General features: G+C 49.9%; 1 protein-coding gene across 1 annotated transcript in view; it reads right to left on the bottom strand.

Moving 5' to 3' along the window:
• LOC121277393 (complement component C6-like) overlaps positions 1–20,895 on the bottom strand; it is a 78,352-nt gene that overhangs the window by 8,275 nt on the left and 49,182 nt on the right. Inside the window, exons 13-15 of the mRNA XM_041186805.1 lie at positions 15,732–15,864; positions 10,945–11,136; positions 4,623–4,704 (exon numbers count right to left, since the gene is read on the bottom strand). Of these exons, the coding sequence (XP_041042739.1) occupies positions 4,623–4,704; positions 10,945–11,136; positions 15,732–15,864 (407 nt within the window). The remainder of the gene's footprint in view (positions 1–4,622; positions 4,705–10,944; positions 11,137–15,731; positions 15,865–20,895) is intronic.

Below are 20,895 nucleotides of genomic sequence, written 5' to 3'. Positions count from 1 at the left end.
GAGAGAGAGAGCTCCCTGCGGGCAGACAGAGAGAGAGAGATCCCTGCGGGCAGACAGAAAGAGAGAGATCCCTGTGGGCAGACAGAGAGAGCTGCCTGCGGGCAGACAGAGAGAGAGAGCTCCCTGCGGGCAGACAGAGAGAGAGAGCTCCCTGTGGGCAGACAGAGAGAGAGAGCTCCCTGCGGGGAGACAGAGAGAGAGAGCTCCCTGTGGGCAGACAGAGAGAGAGAGATCCCTGCGGGCAGACAGAGAGAGAGAGATCCCTGTGGGCAGACAGAGAGAGCTGCCTGTGGGCAGACAGAGAGAGAGAGCTCCCTGTGGGCAGACAGACAGAGAGAGCTCCCTGCGGGCAGACAGAGAGAGAGAGCTCCCTGTGGGCAGACAGACAGAGAGAGCTCCCTGCGGGCAGACAGAGAGAGAGAGCTCCCTGTGGGCAGACAGAGAGAGAGAGCTCCCTGCGGGGAGACAGAGAGAGAGAGCTCCCTGCGGGCAGACAGAGAGAGAGAGCTCCCTGCGGGGAGACAGAGAGAGAGAGCTCCCTGCGGGCAGACAGAGAGAGAGAGCTCCCTGCGGGCAGACAGAGAGAGAGAGCTCCCTGCGGGCAGACAGAGAGAGAGAGATCCCTGTGGGCAGACAGAGAGAGCTGCCTGTGGGCAAACAGAGAGAGAGAGCTCCCTGTGGGCAGACAGAGAGAGAGAGATCCCTGTGGGCAGACAGAGAGAGAGAGATCCCTGTGGGCAGACAGAGAGAGAGAGATCCCTGTGGGCAGACAGAGAGAGCTGCCTGTGGGCAAACAGAGAGAGAGAGCTCCCTGTGGGCAGACAGAGAGAGAGAGATCCCTGTGGGCAGACAGAGAGAGAGAGATCCCTGTGGGCAGACAGAGAGAGAGAGATCCCTGTGGGCAGTCAGAGAGAGAGAGAACCCTGTGGGCAGACAGAGAGAGAGAGATCCCTGTGGGCAGTCAGAGAGAGAGAGAACCCTGTGGGCAAACAGAGAGAGAGAGCTCCCTGTGGGCAGACAGAGAGAGAGAGATCCCTGTGGGCAGACAGAGAGAGAGAGATCCCTGTGGGCAGACAGAGAGAGAGAGATCCCTGTGGGCAGACAGAGAGAGCTGCCTGTGGGCAAACAGAGAGAGAGAGCTCCCTGTGGGCAGACAGAGAGAGAGAGATCCCTGTGGGCAGACAGAGAGAGAGAGATCCCTGTGGGCAGACAGAGAGAGAGAGATCCCTGTGGGCAGTCAGAGAGAGAGAGCTCCCTGTGGGCAGACAGAGAGAGCTGCCTGTGGGCAGACAGAGAGAGAGAGATCCCTGTGGGCAGACAGAGAGAGAGAGATCCCTGCGGGCAGACAGAGAGAGAGAGCTCCCTGTGGGCAGACAGAGAGAGAGAGCTCCCTGTGGGCAGACAGAGAGAGAGAGATCCCTGTGGGCAGACAGAGAGAGCTGCCTGCAGGCAGACAGAGAGAGAGAGCTCCCTGTGGGCAGACAGAGAGAGAGAGATCCCTGTGGGCAGACAGAGAGAGCTGCCTGCGGGCAGACAGAGAGAGAGAGCTCCCTGCGGGCAGACAGAGAGAGAGAGCTCCCTGTGGGCAGACAGACAGAGAGAGCTCCCTGCGGGCAGACAGAGAGAGAGAGATCCCTGTGGGCAGACAGAGAGAGAGAGCTCCCTGCGGACAGACAGAGAGAGAGAGATCCCTGTGGGCAGACAGACAGAGAGAGCTCCCTGCGGGCAGACAGACAGAGAGAGCTCCCTGCGGGCAGACAGAGAGAGAGAGATCCCTGTGGGCAGACAGAGAGAGAGAGCTCCCTGCGGGCAGACAGAGAGAGAGAGCTCCCTGTGGGCAGACAGAGAGAGCTCCCTGTGGGCAGACAGAGAGAGAGCTCCCTGTGGGCAGACAGAGAGAGAGAGCTCCCTGCGGGCAGACAGAGAGAGAGAGATCCCTGTGGGCAGACAGAGAGAGCTGCCTGCGGGCAGACAGAGAGAGAGAGATCCCTGTGGGCAGACAGAGAGAGAGAGATCCCTGTGGGCAGACAGAGAGAGAGAGATCCCTGTGGGCAGACAGAGAGAGAGAGATCCCTGCGGCCAGACAGAGAGAGAGCTCCCTGTGGGCAGACAGAGAGAGAGAGATCCCTGTGGGCAGACAGAGAGAGAGAGATCCCTGTGGGCAGACAGAGAGAGAGAGATCCCTGTGGGCAGACAGAGAGAGAGAGCTCCCTGTGGGCAGACAGAGAGAGAGAGATCCCTGCGGCCAGACAGAGAGAGAGATCCCTGTGGGCAGTCAGAGAGAGGGAGCTCCCTGCGGGCAGACAGAGAGAGAGAGATCCCTGCGGCCAGACAGAGAGAGAGATCCCTGTGGGCAGTCAGAGAGAGGGAGCTCCCTGCGGGCAGACAGAGAGAGAGAGATCCCTGCGGGCAGACAGAGAGAGAGAGCTCCCTGCGGGCAGACAGAGAGAGAGAGCTCCCTGTGGGCAGACAGAGAGAGAGCTCCCTGCGGGCAGACAGAGAGAGAGAGATCCCTGCGGGCAGACAGAGAGAGAGAGCTCCCTGTGGGCAGACAGAGAGAGAGAGCTCCCTGTGGGCAGACAGAGAGAGAGATCCCTGCGGGCAGACAGAGAGAGAGAGATCCCTGCGGGCAGACAGAGAGAGAGATCCCTGCGGGCAGACAGACAGAGAGCTCCCTGCGGGCAGACAGACAGAGAGCTCCCTGCGGGCAGACAGACAGAGAGCTCCCTGCGGGCAGACAGACAGAGAGAGCTCCCTGCAGACAGACAGACAGAGAGAGCTCCCTGCGGGCAGAGAGACAGACAGAGCTCCCTGCGGGCAGACAGACAGAGAGAGCTCCCTGCGGGCAGAGAGACAGACAGAGCTCCCTGCGGGCAGACAGACAGAGAGAGCTCCCTGCGGGCAGACAGACAGAGAGAGCTCCCTGCGGGCAGACAGACAGAGAGAGCTCCCTGCGGGCAGACAGACAGAGAGAGCTTCCTGCGGGCAGACAGAGAGCTCCCTGCGGGCAGACAGACAGAGAGCTCCCTGCGGACAGACAGAGAGAGAGCTCCCTGCGGGCAGACAGACAGAGAGAGCTCCCTGCGGGCAGACAGACAGAGAGAGAGCTCCCTGCGGGCAGACAGTGAGAGCTCCCTGCGGGCAGACAGACAGAGAGCTCCCTGCGGGCAGACAGTGAGAGCTCCCTGCGGGCAGACAGACAGAGAGCTCCCTGCGGGCAGACAGACAGAGAGCTCCCTGCGGGCAGACAGTGAGAGCTCCCTGCGGGCAGACAGAGAGAGAGCTCCCTGCGGGCAGACAGTGAGAGCTCCCTGCGGACAGACAGAGAGAGAGCTCCCTGTGGGCAGACAGAGAGAGAGAGAGCTCCCTGTGGGCAGACAGAGAGCTCCCTGTGGGCAGACAGAGAGAGAGCTCCCTGCGGGCAGACAGAGAGAGCTCCCTGCGGGCAGACAGACAGAGAGAGAGCTCCCTGCGGGCAGACAGACAGAGAGAGAGCTCCCTGCGGGCAGACAGACAGAGAGCGTTACCTCAGGGAGCTGCAGAGCTGGAAATGCCCAAATAAAGGTTTTAAAAGCTGAAAGAAATGTCCATGCGTCACAATCAATGACCTGAATATAAAGCTGATAAAATGCTGTCTACAGGTATTTATTATTATTTTATTTCATAATGGAGATTCCATCCCGCCCTTGGGTGAGGTTTGATGAAAATGTAAAGTCCGCCTGGCCGATTTGCCTGAGCAGTCAACTGTAAGGTTGGAAGAACCACAAAAATTCAGGGACAATAGTGTCGCTATAGACACAGAAACAGATACAAACATTGGCTAAGTATAAGACACAGAGCTTTATTATAATACGTAATCTGCCAAGCTGCCTCGATGGGAGCGTGTTGATTCCCATTCCTCTCCAGCTTCCTTTAAAACCAGAAGTAGGTGGGTTGGAGGCGTGTTGGGGCTAGGTTTCAGATTTTTAACATTTTAACTTACTACCTGACACACCCACAGACACACACAGACACCCACACACACACAGACACACACACACACACATTCACACACACACATACTCACACACACGCCCGCACACACACACACACTCATACATACTCACACACACGCACACAGAAAATCACCCACACACTCACACACACACACAAACACACACAGACACACACACACGCCCGCAGACACAAACACACACACACACCCGTACACACACACACACAAACACACACACATACTCACACACACGCACACAGAAAATCACCCACACACACACACACACACACACACATACACAGACACACTCACACACACACACACACACACACACAGACTCACACACACACACACACACACACACACACACACAGACTCACACACACACACACACACACACACACGCACAGAGAAAATCACCCACATAATGCATACTAGCTCAAACAGCCAGTCAGAGAAATGCATAACACACAAAAAAGAGACTCGGATAGAGAGACAACAAACGCACAGATGAGAAAAAGCATTGACATAGACACATGTAACAAGACTCATAGCAAAGACACAAGCTCCCACACAAGTCAGGTCTGGCCGCTGGGAGTCAGCAGCAAACGTCCAGACTATAACTTACCCACAGTCCTGATCTGCTGACATACAAACACATTGGTCTTCACTCACTTTCTTTCCTGGCTGGCAGACACTGGCATCGATAACTAAAGAACAAAACCGTTACATGGGGTTACAGAGACAGCTGCAGGCTGACCCGAGGCAGTATGTGATTAACCAAGGGGATACCAATGAGCTGGAGATAAAAGCAAAATACTGCGGATGCTGGAAATCTGAAACAAAAACAGAAAACGCTGGGAAAACGCAACAGGTCCAGCAGCGTCTGTGGAGAGAGAAAAACCGAGTTTTGAGCCCATATAACTCTTCTTCAGAGATAAAAACAAAAAAACTGCGGATGCTGGAAATCCAAAACAAAAACAGAATTACCTGGAAAAACTCAGCAGGTCTGGCAGCATCGGCGGAGAAGAAAAGAGTTGACGTTTCGAGTCCTCATGACCCTTCGACAGAACTTGCGTTCAAGTCCAAGAAAGAGTTGAAATATAAGCTGGTTTCAGAGCTGAAGGGAAGTAGATGTGATGCATCTTATACTGTGTAAGGGGGAGGGGGAAGGGGGGTTGGAGCAGGTGAAGCTGAATAGAAGGCCAGCGATAGGTAGGGGCTGAGGAGAGATTGACAAAGGTGTCAATGGTAGTGGTGAAGACTAAAGAAGGTGCTGATAGTGGCATAAAGATAAAGCAGGACGTGATAATAGCAGAACAATCGTCAGCACTCTGTGAAAGAGCAACGTGGAACGAGTAACATGGCACTATTGGGGGTGTGGAGGGAAGGGGGTGGTGTTTTGGGGGAAAAGGCCAGAAAAAGGGACTTAAAAAGGGGCTGAAACAAAGGACAAACCATTGAATCAATGAATAAAAATGAAAACAAGTGAATAAAAAATAAAAATAAATTTTAAAAAGGGATTAAAACAGGGGTGAAGATAGAGGAGAGAGTTCATGGTCTGAAGTTGTTGAATTCAATATTCAGTCCGGAAGGCTGTAAAGTGCCTAGTCAGAAGATGAGGTGCTGTTCCTCCAGTCTGCGTTGAGCTTCACTGGAACAATGCAGCAGGCCAAGGACAGACATGTGGGCATGAGAGCAGGGTGGAGTGTTGAAATGGCAAGCGACAGGGAGGTCTGGGTCATGCTTGCGGACAGACCGAAGGTGTTCTGCAAAGCGGTCACCCAGTCTGTGTTTGAGGAAACTGCATTGGGAGCAACGAATGCATTGGACTAGTTCAATGATTGGACAGGTTAGGCCTCTATCCATTGGAGTTTAGAAGGTTGAGAGATGATCTTGTTCAAACATATAAAGGTCCTGAGGGGGTTTGATAGGGTGGATGCTGAGAGGATGTTTCCCTTTTGGGAGAGATTAGAACTAGGGGATACAGTTAAAAATAAGGAGTCTCTTATTTGAGACAGAATTGAGGATAAATATTTCTCTCAGAAGGTCACGAGTCTGTGGAACTCTCCTCCCCAGAAAGCAGAAGAATCAAGCTTAATAAATATTTTTAAGGCAGAGATAGATAGATTCTTGACTAACAAGGGAGTCAAAGAGTATAGGGGGGTGAGCAGGGAAGTGATGCTGAGGTCACAATCAGATCAGCAATGATCTTATTGAATGGTGGAGCAGGCTCAAGGGGCTGAAAGGCTTACTGCTGCTCCTGATTCATATGTTAGCATTAGGGCTAAAACCTCTATAACTTCCTCAGCTTTTTCCTTTAAAATCCTGGGGTGAAAACCATCTGAAAATGGGGATTTGTCAGTCTTCATTTTCTCTAAGGCTTGCTATTAACTTCAGTGATTTTCGGTCCTAGATTGGTTACTAGTTCCTCTGCAATGTAAGGTATATTGTCCTATCCTTCGAAGACTGACACAAAGTGAATATTATCAGCAAGTCTGACATTTTCGTACTTTCATTTGCAATTCCACCCCACCTGTTTCTAAAGCACCCCATTACTCTTTAGTGAATCTTCTTTTGTCTGCACTGCTGCATTGTTTTCGGCTGCAGTAGAGTGCTTCAGTTAGAGTTTGGTGACTGAGGGAGTTCAGGGAGGAGGTGCTCTTTTCCTTTTCTACCTTTCCTCAAGGAAGTGTGGTGGCCTTGGCAAGTAAGGCCTGGTGAGTAAATTAGAAATGTGTAATTTTTTAAAGAAGTTGCTATACTTGGATTTAACTGAGAAGCGCCAGGAATGAGGGGAATTTAGAGCCAATTAACCAAAGTAATATAAATAATCCAAAGTAGAATAAAGTTAACATAAGGGAAGTAGAATTAAGACATTGGCAGTCAGAGCCAAGTTTGTGGCACCATGAGCGGCTCAGCTGTACAGGAGGGGAGGAAGAAGAAAGGATAAGCTATAGTGATAGGGGATTCATTGGTTAGGGGAACAGGCAGATATTTCTGTGGCTGTAGACGTGACTCTAGGATGATGCATTGCCCCCCCCTGGCACCAGGGTCAAGGATGTTACGGAGCAGCTGCAGGACATTCTTCTGGGGGAGGGTGAACAGCCAGAGGTTGTGGTCCACATTGGTGCCAATGATTTAGTTAGGAAGGGGGATGTGGTCCTGCAATCAGAATTTAGGGAGCTAGGCAGAAAATTAGCAAGCAGGACCTCAAATGTAGTAATCTCCGGATTACTCCCAGTGCCACGTGCCAGTGAGTACCGGAATAGGAGGATAAGGCAGATGAATGCGTGGCTGGAAAGATGGTGCAGGAGGGAGGGCTTTAGATTCCTGGGGCACTGGGACTGGCTCTGGGGAGGGGGGGGGAGATGGCAGGGGCGGTGGTATTGGTTAAGGAGAGCGTTGAAGTACTGGAGAAAGAGGATGTCCCAAGGACAGAATCAATTTGGCTCGAGCTAAGGAACAAAAAGGGTGTAATTACATTGCTCGGTGTAGTCTATAGACCACCAACTAGTGAGAAGGATGTAGAAGAACAAATCTGCAGGGAAATTACAGAGAGATGCAAACATTATAGAGTAGTTATAACGGGTGAGTCTAATTACCCGAATGTAGACTGGGACAGCGATAGTGTAAAGGGCAGAGAGGGGCAAGAGTTCCTAGATTGTGTTGAGGAGAATTTTCTACAGCAGTATGTGTCCAATCCAACAAGAAAAGACACACTGTTGGACCTGGTTCTTGGAAATAAGGTGGGCCAAGTAGATCAAGTGTTAGTGGAGGAACATTTAGGAGACAGTGATCATTGTATTGTACGTTTTAGGATGATGATAGAAAAGGACGAAAGGCAACCCAGAGTAAAAATAATTAACTGGACAAGAGCCGACTTCCATGGGGCAAGAATGGAGCTGGGTCACATAGGAAAGAAAGATTGGCAGGAAAAACTGTAGGGGAACAATGGGCTATCATCAAAAAAAATGGGAATGGTAGGGCAAACAAATCCAGAGCTCCCTGGATGAAAAAGGAGATAGAAATTAAGATAAAAATGAAAAAGTGCACTTATGTCAGGTGTCAGGTAGAAAATACAATTGAGAACCAAGAGGAATACAGAAGGTTCAGCATATTAGAGAAGTGAAGAGGGATTATGAGATAAGACTGGCAGCTAAGATAAAGGGGAATCCCAAAGTCTCCTATAGGCATATAAATAGCATTGGCAGGGGGTGGGGGGGCGGTAAAAGGAGGAGTAGGGCCGATTATGGATCCAAAAGGAATTTACACATGGACGAAGGGGCCATAGCTGAGGTATTAAATGAATACTTTGCATCCGTCTTTACCAAGGAGGTAGATGCTACCCAGGCCATGGTGACAGATGAGGAAACTCTGTTACTAGAAGGGTTCAACATTGATAAGGAGCAAGTGTTGAATAGACTGTCGGTACTTAAAGTTGACAAGGCACCGGGAACGGATGAGATGCATCCAAGGATGTTGAAAGAAGTGAGAATAGAAATTGCAGGGACACTCGCCATAATTTTTCAGTCTTCCTAGACTCAGAGGAGATGCCAGAGGACTGGAGATTGCAAACATTACGCCCTTGTTCAAAGAAGGTTGTAAGGATAGGCCAAGCAATTACTGACCAGTCAGTTTAACTCCTGTGGTGGGCAAGGTTCTAGAAACAATTATTAGGGATGGAATTAGTAGTCACATGGAAAAATATGTGTTGATAAGGAAGTGCCAGCATGGATTTCTAAAGGGGAAATTGTAGTTAACTAACTTGCTGGAGTTTTTTGAAGAGGTAACAGAAAAGGTTGATGAGGGTAATGCTGTTGATATTGTGTACATGGACTTTCAAAAGGCATTGGACACAGTGCCATAAAACAGACTGGTGAGAAAAGTTGTTGCTCATGGAATAAAAGGGACAGTAACAATGTGGATACAGAATTGGCTGAAAAATAGGAAGCAGAGAGTAATGGTCAATGGATATTTTTCAGGCTGTAGGAAGGTTTGTAGTGGAGTTCCCCAGGGGTCGGTATTGGGATCCTTGCTTTTCCTGATATATATTAATGATCTAGATTGTGCTGCCCAGGGGACAATTTCAAAGTTTGCAGATGATATGAAGCTTGGGAGTGTTGTGAACTGTGGGGAGGACAGTGTAGAACTTCAAAAGGACATAGACAAGTTGGTGGAGTGGGCAGATAGGTGGCAGATGAAGTTCAATGCAGAGAAGTGTGGGGTGATGCATTTTGGTAGGAAGAACACAGACAGACAATATAAAATAAGGGGTGACATTTTGAATGGGGTACAGGAGCAGAAAGACCTGGGTGTATATGTTCATAGATCATTGAAGCTGAGAGGGCAGGTGAAGAGAGCAGTTAATAAAGCAAATAGTATCCTGGGCTTTATTTAGAGAGGCATAGAGTACATGATGTACATGATGAGTCAGGGAGGTTATGCTGAATTTATATAAGACACTGGTTAGACCTCAGCTGCAGTATTGTGTACAGTTCTGGGCACCACACTATAGGAAGGATATGAACACATTGGAGAGAGTGCAGAATAAGTTTACAAGAATGGTTCCAGGAATGAGACACTTCAGTTACAAAGAAAGATTGGAGATGTTGGGACTGTTCTCCTTGGAGAGGGGAAGGCTGAGAGGAGATTCGAAAGAAATGTTCAAAATCATGAGGGGGCTGGACAGAGTAGATGGGGAGAAGCTGTTCCCGTTCATAAAGGGATCAAGAGCGAGAGGACACAGATTGAAAGTGATTTGCAAAAGAAGCAAATGCGAGGTGAGAAAAAGCTTTTTCACACAGCGAGTGGTTCGAGTCTGGAATGCACGGCCAGGAAGTGTGGTGGAGGCTGGTTCAATCGAGGCATTCAAGAGGACATTAGATGATTATTTGAATAGAAACAATGTGCAAGGCTATGGTGAAAAGGCAGGGCAATGGCACTAGGTCATAATGCTCATTTGGAGAGCTAGTGCAGACATGATAGGCCAAATGGCCTCCTGCTGTGCTGTTAAAATTCCATGATTCTGTGATTGAGTTGTTTGAAGAGCTAACAGAGAGGGTTGATGAGGGTAATGCTGTTGATGTGGTGTACAGACTTCCAAAAGACATTTGATAAAGTGCTGCACAACGGACTTGCGTGAAAAGTTGAAGCCCATGGGATTAAAGGGATAGTAGCAGCAGGGATATGCAGTTGGCTAAGTGACAGGAAGCAGAGACTGGCGGTGAACAGTTGTTTCTCGGACTGAAGGAAAGTTTGTAGTGGGGCTCTCCGGGGGTTGGTGCTTGCACTCCTGTACTTCCTGCTTTTCTGATCTACCCGTTTAGCCTCTAGAATGGATGTTCATATATAAATACTGTCTGATCCAACCAAGCTGATCCATCAGTGCTCCAGAATATTCATCTACTCTCACAGCTGCAGTCTTTGCCCCCTATCCCTCCTCTCCTGGTCGCTCACAGCCCCAGCTGTGCAGGAAGCTGTGTGTCCGGTGCACTGAGCGTCTCGTATCGCTCTGCATTCCTGTAGCATCAGTTTCACATCCTCTATTCCATTTGTCCTTTTGCCAGGCGGCCATTCTGTCTGTGAGTTGAGGGAGACGTCCTCACATCTGTACTCTCACCCCCTGGTGTGTTGACATGAATCAATGGCTGATTAATTAAGCCCTTGGTTGGCCTGCATACTGCAGACTGCGATAGAAGAGAGTCCTTATCAGAAACAGGATGACTGGGGCTAAACTATGGTCACATTCAAAGGCCCACTCCTGCTCCTAAGTCCTAGGTTCCTATGTAGCGTCGGGATTTAGACTAGCTGTTCACCTTATTGAAGCGCTTCCCCTTGTGTTTTAAAAAGCAGCGGGTTTCCTGATGTTGGTCCCACTGACCGGGCTCTGTGCTGAGGTTAACAGGGGGACATTCCAGGGGAACACTGGCCCCGTTACAGGCTCTTACCAGGCTTGCAGTGGATGTCCTGGGGAAGATCGGGTTCCCAGGTGAGGCCGGGTCCACACTCGTATTGAGCCTGCCCCACCGGTACCATCCTGGGCGGGCATTTCACATGAACGGACTCGCCAATGTCATACTCCACCTTGAATGGTTGTAGCGTCGCTGGGCTGGAGGCAGCTGGCCGGGTGCAGACCTTCCCTACAACACAAAGAGAAGGCATTAACTATTCATGCTGTTAGAGTGCGCTGGGATGAGGGAGAGGAGGGGGAGGGGGCCGTTTGGGAAAGGGGAGTGGGAGTTTGGAACTCTATCCCCAAAAAGCCTGGTGGGGGGTGGGGGATATTGAAAATTTAAAAGCTGAGTTTGCTATTTCTGCAAAATATCGTGGAGTATTGAGCAAAGGTGCATCTGTTACAGTTCAGCCATGAATGGCGCAACAGTCTCGAGGAACTGTTCCTCTTCCTATTCTATCTGGTGCCAGCCCAGAATTTGCCAGATTTTACTAAATTAAACTGTCGACCAAGAAACGGTGGGATTTCAACTGAAAAAGCTCTTAATTACTAGGCCAGTCCCATAGCCACTTGGCCTCAGGACCACTGAGGCAGTCTCTTGGGGTCTGATGGAGGGTCAGTGAGACTGTGGGACTGGCGTGAGGTTGCTCTCGGGATTGGAGGATGGAGAAGCTGAGGGTCAGCTCGAGAAGGACCAGGTCAGTTTTCTGCAGCCCAGTACTGGCGAGTGACAGGCCAGTTCAGCACAGGATCATCAGGCGATCTCCGCTCAGCGGCTGACTGGAGGTTGGGATCATATCTCAATCAGAGGCATGGAGCAACCATCGCGGAGATTCAACAGATTTGCCTGTCATGGTATCAGCTGCAGCTCAGTGCGTGAACACTCTCATCCCTGGGTCTCCAGTTCTGGTCCTACTCCTGAGACTTGAGCACATAACCCAGGTTGACACTCCCAGTGCAGTACTGAAGGAGCGCTGCACTGTCTGAGACCATGTTTTTCAGATGGGATCTTAAACTGAAACCCCACTTACCCTCTAAGGTAAATGTAAACATTTCCTTAGCACTATTCTGGAGAAGAGCGTGGGAGTTCTCCCTGGTGTCTGAGCCAATACTTATCCTTCAACCAACATCACTAAAACAGATTACACTTACCATTTATATTTCTATTGCATCTTTAAAATAGCAAAACAGCCCTTCACAGGTGCATTGTAAAATTAAGTATGACACCGGGCCACATAAGAAGATTGTGAAGGACTAAGACCTCACACTGTATATTCATTTTATAAAATATATATAGATATGATTATTGCTATCTTTAAAAATTTCAAACTGGACAAAGACCTAAAATGGCTGAATCTATGTCTGTTTGTGACCTCGAACAAAAGAAGCGACCTGGCAGTATCAGGTAAACTTGCATATCGTTATCCCAAAAGAGCCACTAATGACCCTGCTGTGGGCTACACAGACCAAATTCAAAGAGAATTTTACAAAGGCCATCTGTATCTCATAACCCAGGCTGGCCAACAGGAGTCTGCTCACCTGCTAAGACAAAGGGCCCCGCAACATTTCTTTCAATTCTTAATAGTTGAGATATTTAACAATCTCGGGGACCCAGATGAGGGAATACACGTCCTTTGTCAAAGACAGTATGGAGGGTGGGAGTCATGTAACTTGGGTCTCAGGCTTGTGCAACCAGTAATATTGCCTTGCTGAACTGCAAAACTCAGTCTGCTGTTTACCATCTAACTAGCAGCCTCACAGGCAAGGAGCTTTGGTCCAGGTTGGATACCTGATCCCATCTACTATGCTTCTGCTGGATGCTCTGTGTCATCGCCTACAAGACTGAATCATCTCTGCATGCTCATCTCAATGTGTGAAGTTAACATCACCTGCACCTTAAATCGTTACTCTCTTTTCCCTCTCTTGCTGTATGAATGCAAAGAAATTTGTCTATTGTGACCCCACTCCCATGTTTTGAGTGTGTGCAAATAAACTAACCCTTTGAGTTCATCATATCCCATGTTTGCTGTGGGGTTGTAAATAGAAACTTGGGTCACACCAAAACCAAGGGCTTGGGAAATATGCCCCCGTTTATAAAGGGGGAAGCAAATCATAACACCTTTCTGCTTATGGATGGCTGGAGGGAAGAGAAATCAGTGCTGTTTAAATTATCCCCCTCCTGTCCTTAACAAGCTATTAGGTTGGATCTCCTAAAGCTTGGTCAATGAGGCAAGTTTTAAGTATCTTAAAGAAGGAGAGTGAGGTGGAGAGATGGAGAGGTATAGGGAGGGAATTCCAGAGATTGGGGCCCAACTGCTGGAAGCAGGGCCAGCAACAGTGAAGCAATTAAAATCGGGAATGGACAAGATGAGAGAACCAGATGAGTGCAGATATCTTAGAGGGTTTGAATGCTACATGACAAAGATAGAGGGGATGAGATCATGGAGCCAGCATTTATTGCCCATCCTTAGTTGCTGTTGAGAAGATGGTGGTGAGTTGCCTTCTTGAACCGCTGCAGTCCATGTATCGGTAGGAGTGACCATCGCAGAGTCGTTGTGGAAACTTCACATTGAGGATACCCTCCATCGTGTTGTGTGGCACTACCACCGTGCTAAATGGGTTAGGTTTCAAACAGATCTCGCAACTCAAGACTGGGCATCCATGAGGTGCTGTGGGCCATCAGCAGCAGCAGAATTGAACTCAAACACAATCTGTAACATCATGGCCCGGCATATCCCCCACTCTACCATTACCATCAAGCCAGGGGATCAACCCTGGTTCAATGAAGAGTGCAGGAGGGCATGCCAGGAGCAGCACCAGGCATACCTAAAAATGAGGTGTCAACCTGGTGAAGCTATAACACAGGACTACTTGCAGGTCAAACAATATAAGCAGCAAGTGATAGACAGAGCTAAGCAATTCCACAACCAACGGATCAGATCTAAGCTCTGCAGTCCTGCCACATCCAGTCGTGATAAACAACTCACTGGAGGAGGAGGCTCCACAAACATCCCCATCCTCAATGATGGGAGAGCCCAGCACATCAGTGCAAAAGATAAGGCTGGAGCATTTTCAACAATCTTCAGCCAGAAGTGCTGAGTGGATGATCCATCTCAGTCTCCTCCGGAGGTTCCCAGCATCACAGATGCCAGTCTTCAGCCAATTCGATTCACTCCACATGATATCACAAAACGACTGAAGGCACAGGACACTGCAAAGGCTATGGGCCCTGACAATATTCCAGCAATAGTACTGAAGACTTGTACTCCAGAACTTGCCGTGCCCCTAGCCAAGCTATTCCAGTACAGCTACAACACTGGCATCTACCTCATTGTGTGGAAAATTGCCCAGGTATGTCCTGTACACAAAAAGCAGGACAAATCCACCCCAGCGAATTAACACCTCAGCTGTCCACTCTCCATCATCAGTAAAGTAATGGAAGGTCATCAACAGTGCTATCAAGTGGCACTTGCTTAGCAATAACCTGCTCACTGACGCCCAGTTTGGGTTCTGCCAGGGCCACTCAGCTCCTGACCTCATTGTATCCTTGGTTCAAACATGGGCAAAAGAGCTGACCTCCCAAGGTCAGATGAGAGTGACTGCCCTTGACATCAAGGCCATATTTGACCGAGTGTGGCATCAAGGAGCCCTAGCAAAACTGGGGTCAAAGGGAATCAGTGGGGAAACTCTCCACTAGTTGGAATCATACCTTGCACAAAGGAAGATGGTTGTGGTTGTTGGAGGTCAGTCATCTTAACTCCAGCACATCACTACAGGGTTCCTCGGGGTAGTGTCCTAGGCCCAACCATCTTCAGCTGCTTCATCAATGATCTTCCTTCCATCATAAGGTCAGAAGTGGGGATGTTCACTGATGATTGCACAATGTTCAGCACCATTCGTGACTCCTCAGATACTGAAGCAGTCCATGTCCAAATGCAGCAAGACCTGGACAATATCCAGGTTTGGGCTGACAAGTGGCAAGTAACATTCATGCCACACAAGTTTCAGGCAATGACCATCTCAAACAAGAGAGAATCCAACCATCGCCCCTTGATGTTCAATGGCATTACCATCACTGAATCCCCCACTATTAACATCCTGGGGTTACCATTGACCAGAAACTGAACTGGACTATCCATATAAACACTGTGGCTACAAGAGCAGGTCAAAGGCTAGGAATCCTGCAACGAGTAACTCACCTCCTGACTCCCCAAAGCCTGTCCACCATCTACAAGGTACAAGTCAGGAGTATGATGGAATACTCCCCACTTGCCTGGATGAGTGCAGCTCCCACAACACTCAAGAAGCTTGACACCATCCAGGACAAAGCAGCCCGCTTGATTGGCACCACATTCACTTCCTCCACCACTGACACACAGTAGCAGCAGTGTGTACCATCTACAAGATGCACTGCAGAAATTTACCAAGGCTCCTTTGACAGCACCTTCCAAGCCCACCACCACTACCATCTAGAAGGACAAGGGCAGCAGATAGATGGGAACACCACCACCTGGAAGTTCCCCTCCAAGTCACACACCATCCTGACTTGGAAATATATCGCCGTTCCTTCACTGTCACTGGGTCAAAATCCTGGAACTCCCTCCCTAACAGCACTGTGGGTGTACCTACACCACATGGACTGCAGCTGTTCAAGAAGGCAGCTCACCACCACCTTCTCAAGGGCAATTAGGGATGGGTAATAAATGCTGGCCCAGCCAGCGAAGCCTACATCCCATGAATGAATAAAAAAAAGGAAAGAACTCGCTATAAGAGGAACCTCACGTTGACATTCCACGTCTTCCTTGTGCCAGGTACCATCAGGAAGGCAGCGATAGAACTGATATCCACTCAGCTCATAACCTGAGAAGCAGATAATCTCAAGCATTTCTGCCACCTGGTAACGTTGTTTGGATACCTGTAACAGAGACTGTGTGTTAGTCTGCATTGCCCAAATTACACACGTCACAGCAACATGACAGTTATCAGACAAGGAATAAATTGTCTCTTGTTTGCATCCTGGTACTGGCATAATGCTTTACTGGAATTGTTAATTAATCACTATGACCTCTTTCTCAATCTCTCTTTCTCTCTCTCCCACCGACCCCAAGGAAAATCCCAGTGATTGGAGGGTGTTGGTGTAAAGAAATTAATAAATTTGATGCAAAATTTAAGATTTAACAATTATCATTCATGGGAAAAAACAATTAGGCAAACAGGTTGATGTTAAAAATTTTGGCTACAGGGTTGGAATTGTTGCTGGGATGATAAGTCCAGGAGCAAACAAAGAGTCCTTGAATTGTCTATATATCTGCGGAAGGCAGTCAACTAGAAATGCAGGAGGCCTTTTTGTCTGAAAACCTTTTTAAAGTTTGACAAGGAGTATTTTTCTCAAAAGACAAAGGACAATTGAATCCTTTTCTAAGCTCAGTGAGCTTAGTTTTAAAATAGACACAGGGCTGGCAAAAACAGAGCAGTCAGCATTCAGCCATCTTGAGACACAAAAGGGTTGAATTCCTTCCCAGAGATACTTCAAAAACTCGCCGCTTTTTCAGAGCCACTTCATCCAATTCAGGGTCACAGGGAGTCAGAACCTGTTCCAACAGGAGATGGGCACTACACAAGGTACACCCAGGACAAGACGCCAGCCAATCACCGGGCACACACACACACACACACACACACTCACAGGGAAATAAGTTACTGCAGCCAATCCACCGAACCAGCACATCTTTGGACCTTGGGAGGAAACCAGAGCTCCTGCACAGACACATGGAGAACGTGCAAACTCCACACAGACAGACACCCAAGATCAGAATTGAACGCGGGTCCCTGGAGCGGTGAGGCAGCAGCATTAACCACTGTGCCACCATGCTGCCCATTGCAAAAGCCAATATAACCATACTGGATTCTGAGGGTATAATTTTCTTTCATATACTGTTTGAAGATCTGAACTTTGCTGATAAGGTGGAAATCAAAATCGCCTGTAATCTTTAGTTACTACCTATAACCTCAAGTATAAGCTGTAATTAATGACTGGCATCAATTATAATTGAAGCATACAAGAGGTGTAGTCTAAAGTATCCATGATCTCGATAATCCTCACACAAGCACCTTAGTCTAGAAGTCATGGTTAGATTTCGAAGAGCTGGTATTGATAACCTATCAAACAGGCTGGTCTACCAAGGTAGGCCGCAATGTATGCCCCATCCTAAGATAACCTTGTTACCTTTGAGACTCCTGGAAGAGGGCATTTTTATTTGAGGGACCCAGGCTAAGACTGAGGGCAGAGATGTCCAGGATATGAACTAAGTGCTGAAGTGGGAATGAGAAAAGGCGTTTCACCCGCCGGCAGCAATGACGGATTTTCACACCCTTCCCGCCTCATAAATTACGCAGTCACGTGAAACATGCTGCATCACTGGTGGCCGGCCTCTGATTGGCTCACCACACTGTGACTTCACTCCGGGCACCACGTTTAAACTGCAGCCGTGCGCACACTTCTCACTGCGTCCAGCCCAGTGAAGATTCCGGTGCTCCGCTGAAGACATGGCCCCAAAAGCTGAGAACAGTGCAGACCCCGATTCAGTGACACGGTCCTGGGACACCTCCTGGATGGTGTGGAGGCAGACGTTCTCAGAGGCTGTGTGAAGGTCTATGGAGTGTCCTCACTACATGTCATCATCATCCTCCTGCAATCGAGTGACTATTAGGGCCTCCGCTGCGTCTCGATGACAGGAGCCTGAGCACTGAGGGTGCGTGTGCTGCCATCAGCCACACAGGAGTCAACTGTTCACAGGTGCAAGGTGAGGATGTCAGGGCAGCACTCATCACCCTCCATGGATCTTGCAGCTATGAGGGTCTCTCGAGCGTGCCTGCCTCATCCGGCCATTGCAATGACCTCGTTGTTGATGTTCTCGCCTTTGAGGACCTCATCACCCTCATCCCCTTCGATATCTGAGGATAGGTGCAGCTCCTCCAACTCATCCTCAGTCAGGTCCTCCCCCCAGGTTGTGTGGCACGCAGCACAGCTACAGTGATGTGTGAAAGCCTCTGGGGACCGTACTGCGGTGCTCCACCAGACCTGTTGAGGCACCGGAACCTCATTTTCAATATGCCTATCGTTTGCTCCACCAAAGTCCGGTTTGCAGCATGAGCCTCATTATCCCATCGCTCTGCTGCAGTCTGAGGCCCCCACACGGGTGTCATCAGCCACAGCCTCTGTGGGTGGCCCTTGTCCCCGAGGAGCCCACCCTGCAGCCTCTGTGGACCCTGGAAGACTCCAGGGATCTGAGACTGACTGAGAATGTAGGAGTCGTGGACACTCCCTGGGAACCGTGCGCAGACCTACAGGATGTGTTTGTGGTGCTCACAAACCAACTGCACATTCAGCGAATGGAAGCCCTTGTGGTTGATGTAGTCGACCGTGTGTTGCCACGGAGATCGGAGAGCCACATGAGGGCAGTCGATGGCCCCCTGCACCTGTGGGAAACCTGAGATCTGGGCAAATCCAATCGCTCTTGTATCCTGGCTGTCCCGGTCCCAGGCAAAATGCACAAAGTTTTTGTAAAGGTGGTATCCGTGACCTCCTGGATATGCTTGTGGGTGGAGGCTTGTGAGATCCCACACACGTCACCTGTGGAGCCCTGGAAGGAGCCACTGGGGTAAAAACTGAGCACCGCTGTCACTCTCACAGCCACTGGCAGTGGATGCCCTCCATGTCCCCGTGGGGCCAAATCCTGCAGCAGGTGGCAGATGTGACTAACCAGTTCCCTAGACATGCGCTGTCTTCAGAGACACTGGTTCTCAGTCATCTGCAGGAATGACAGGCACCGTCTGTAGACTCTGGGCCTAGCGAGGAGACTATGAGTGAGGGCTCACTGTGGATCTTCAGCTGCGTGTACAGCAGGCCCTGTCACCCCTTCACCTTGAGGGAGGTGCTCCTCCCTTTGCTGAGTCAGGAGCCTCTGTCACTCTCTTCTTCTCTGCTCCCTGTAAACCATGAGGCATCCTGATAAATCACCAAGCTCCATGATCCTGATGTCCTCCTCCTGCAGGATCAAAGAGAGAGTTAACGTGGGTTAGAATAGGCGTCCTAAGGACCTCTCTTGGTCAAGTCTCAAGGCCCCTTCATGCATCCCAGAGAGTGCTGGTCACCACTTGGATGGCCAGTGTGCCGTGTGCTCATTGGCTGTCTGAAACCCCGCCCACCTCCGCCCCTCTCCACCTGACCGATTGGCAGCAGCTTTGCCCATTGGACTGCAGGCTGTGCCCTCAGCTCAGGCCCAGACATTCTCCTAACCCACACTGCAAGGCTGCCCTGTTAGCTTGGACCATGATGGGCACCAGTCCAAACATTAATAAAGACATTGCAAGGAGCTCTGAGCGTGTCCGCCAGGGACTGCTCCATGACCAGCTTTCACCAGGGGGATTCTACAACGCGTCCAGTCGGCCAATTGCTCTGCTGCTCCCTAAAACACACGTTAATTTGCAGTCTGAGCCCGAGGGGGTGACAGTTCCAGAGTGTTTGGTGGCTCTTTCGTGTTTTTACGTTGCTCGAGTGGACAGAAAAGCTTCAGAGGCTCTGACTCCAGGCCTGTCAATGGAGCTGCTGCTGAGGGAGAATGCTCACTTTTAACTAGGTTTTCCAAACGTGTGGCCGCTTCCCTCACCACCTACCCCCCACCCCACCCCCCGCCAACCCCCCTCCACCCACCCCCCGTCCCAGCAGGTGCTTGTGTACTTCCCTCAGTCTGTGCTGCCTTCCCCCTCCTCGGCCTCACCCCCACACGGGAGCCCTTACCACCAGCCAGGGGAAAGTGACTTGCCTGTGGCCCCCCCCCACCCGCCCCACACACCAGAATGTGCGGAGCCTCTTCCTCAATGTCCCACAGGCGATACTCGCGAGTGCTGTGCGAGGTTGTGTGCGCTCACCTCCGAGTTCCCCTTGAGGTTCAGGCCTTTCCAAGGAGTTGGAGATCATGACATTCTGAAGTCGTGCTGTCGAGGGTGGTAAACGTGATGTGGGGGGGATGATTCCGGCGAGGGGGCCCAATGATGAGATCAAGTGCTTCAAAGTGAAATCCCAGGCTGGACGGTGGGAAACTCGGCCGCCATGGAACAATCGCCGGCTGGTTTCACAACAGTGCAGAACCAATTTTTGGCCTTCTTGTCATATTGTCCACTCATACCCACCATGACACCTGACACCTGACACCAATGGGAGCCGTCGATTCCGGCCTAAATTCCTTTAATGCTTGGAACTCTCTTTTAGTAGAAACTCTACATTTGCAATAATTTGGACGGAATTGACTTACCTTGCCTGCGGGGGTGGTGGGGGGGTGGGGCGGTTAAAGACACTAGAACCATTAACATTGGGAACTCCTGAGATTCTAGACAATTTGTTAATGTCATTCTTTCACAGGGTGGTTGTCACTGTCAAGGCCGGCGGTTATTGAACATCCCCAGTTGCCCTGAGTAGGGGTTAATGAGCTGCCTTCTTGAACCGTGGGGTTCCGCTGAGGGCTTGCCAGGTCAAGAGGCAAATCTGTGGGACTGGAGTCACACAGAGATGCAGGGACCGGGTAAGAGCAGCAGGTCTGCTTCCTTAAAGGATATTAGTGAACTGGTTGGATTTTAATAAGAATCCAGCAGCTCCATGCTCACTTTTACACAGGCCAGTTTTTCATTTCCTGATCTTTCTAAAGTAAATTTTAATTCTCAGAGTGTGCCATGGTAGATTTCAACTCAGATCTTCTGGATTAAAGCCAGGCCTCTGGTTATCATTCCAGTATCATAATCACCTCACCACCATAATCACCTCACCACTATAGTCACCGCACCACCATAGTCACCGCACCACCATAGTCACCGCACCACCATAGTCACCGCACCACAATAGTCACCACACCACCATAGTCACCTCACCACCATAATCACCGCACCACCA

This window comes from Carcharodon carcharias, chromosome 4 (genome assembly GCF_017639515.1).
Source record: "Carcharodon carcharias isolate sCarCar2 chromosome 4, sCarCar2.pri, whole genome shotgun sequence".
Lineage (NCBI taxonomy): Eukaryota > Metazoa > Chordata > Chondrichthyes > Lamniformes > Lamnidae > Carcharodon > Carcharodon carcharias.
The sequence above is the reverse complement of the archived record's forward strand: the minus strand, read 5'-3'. Positions and strand labels throughout refer to the sequence as shown.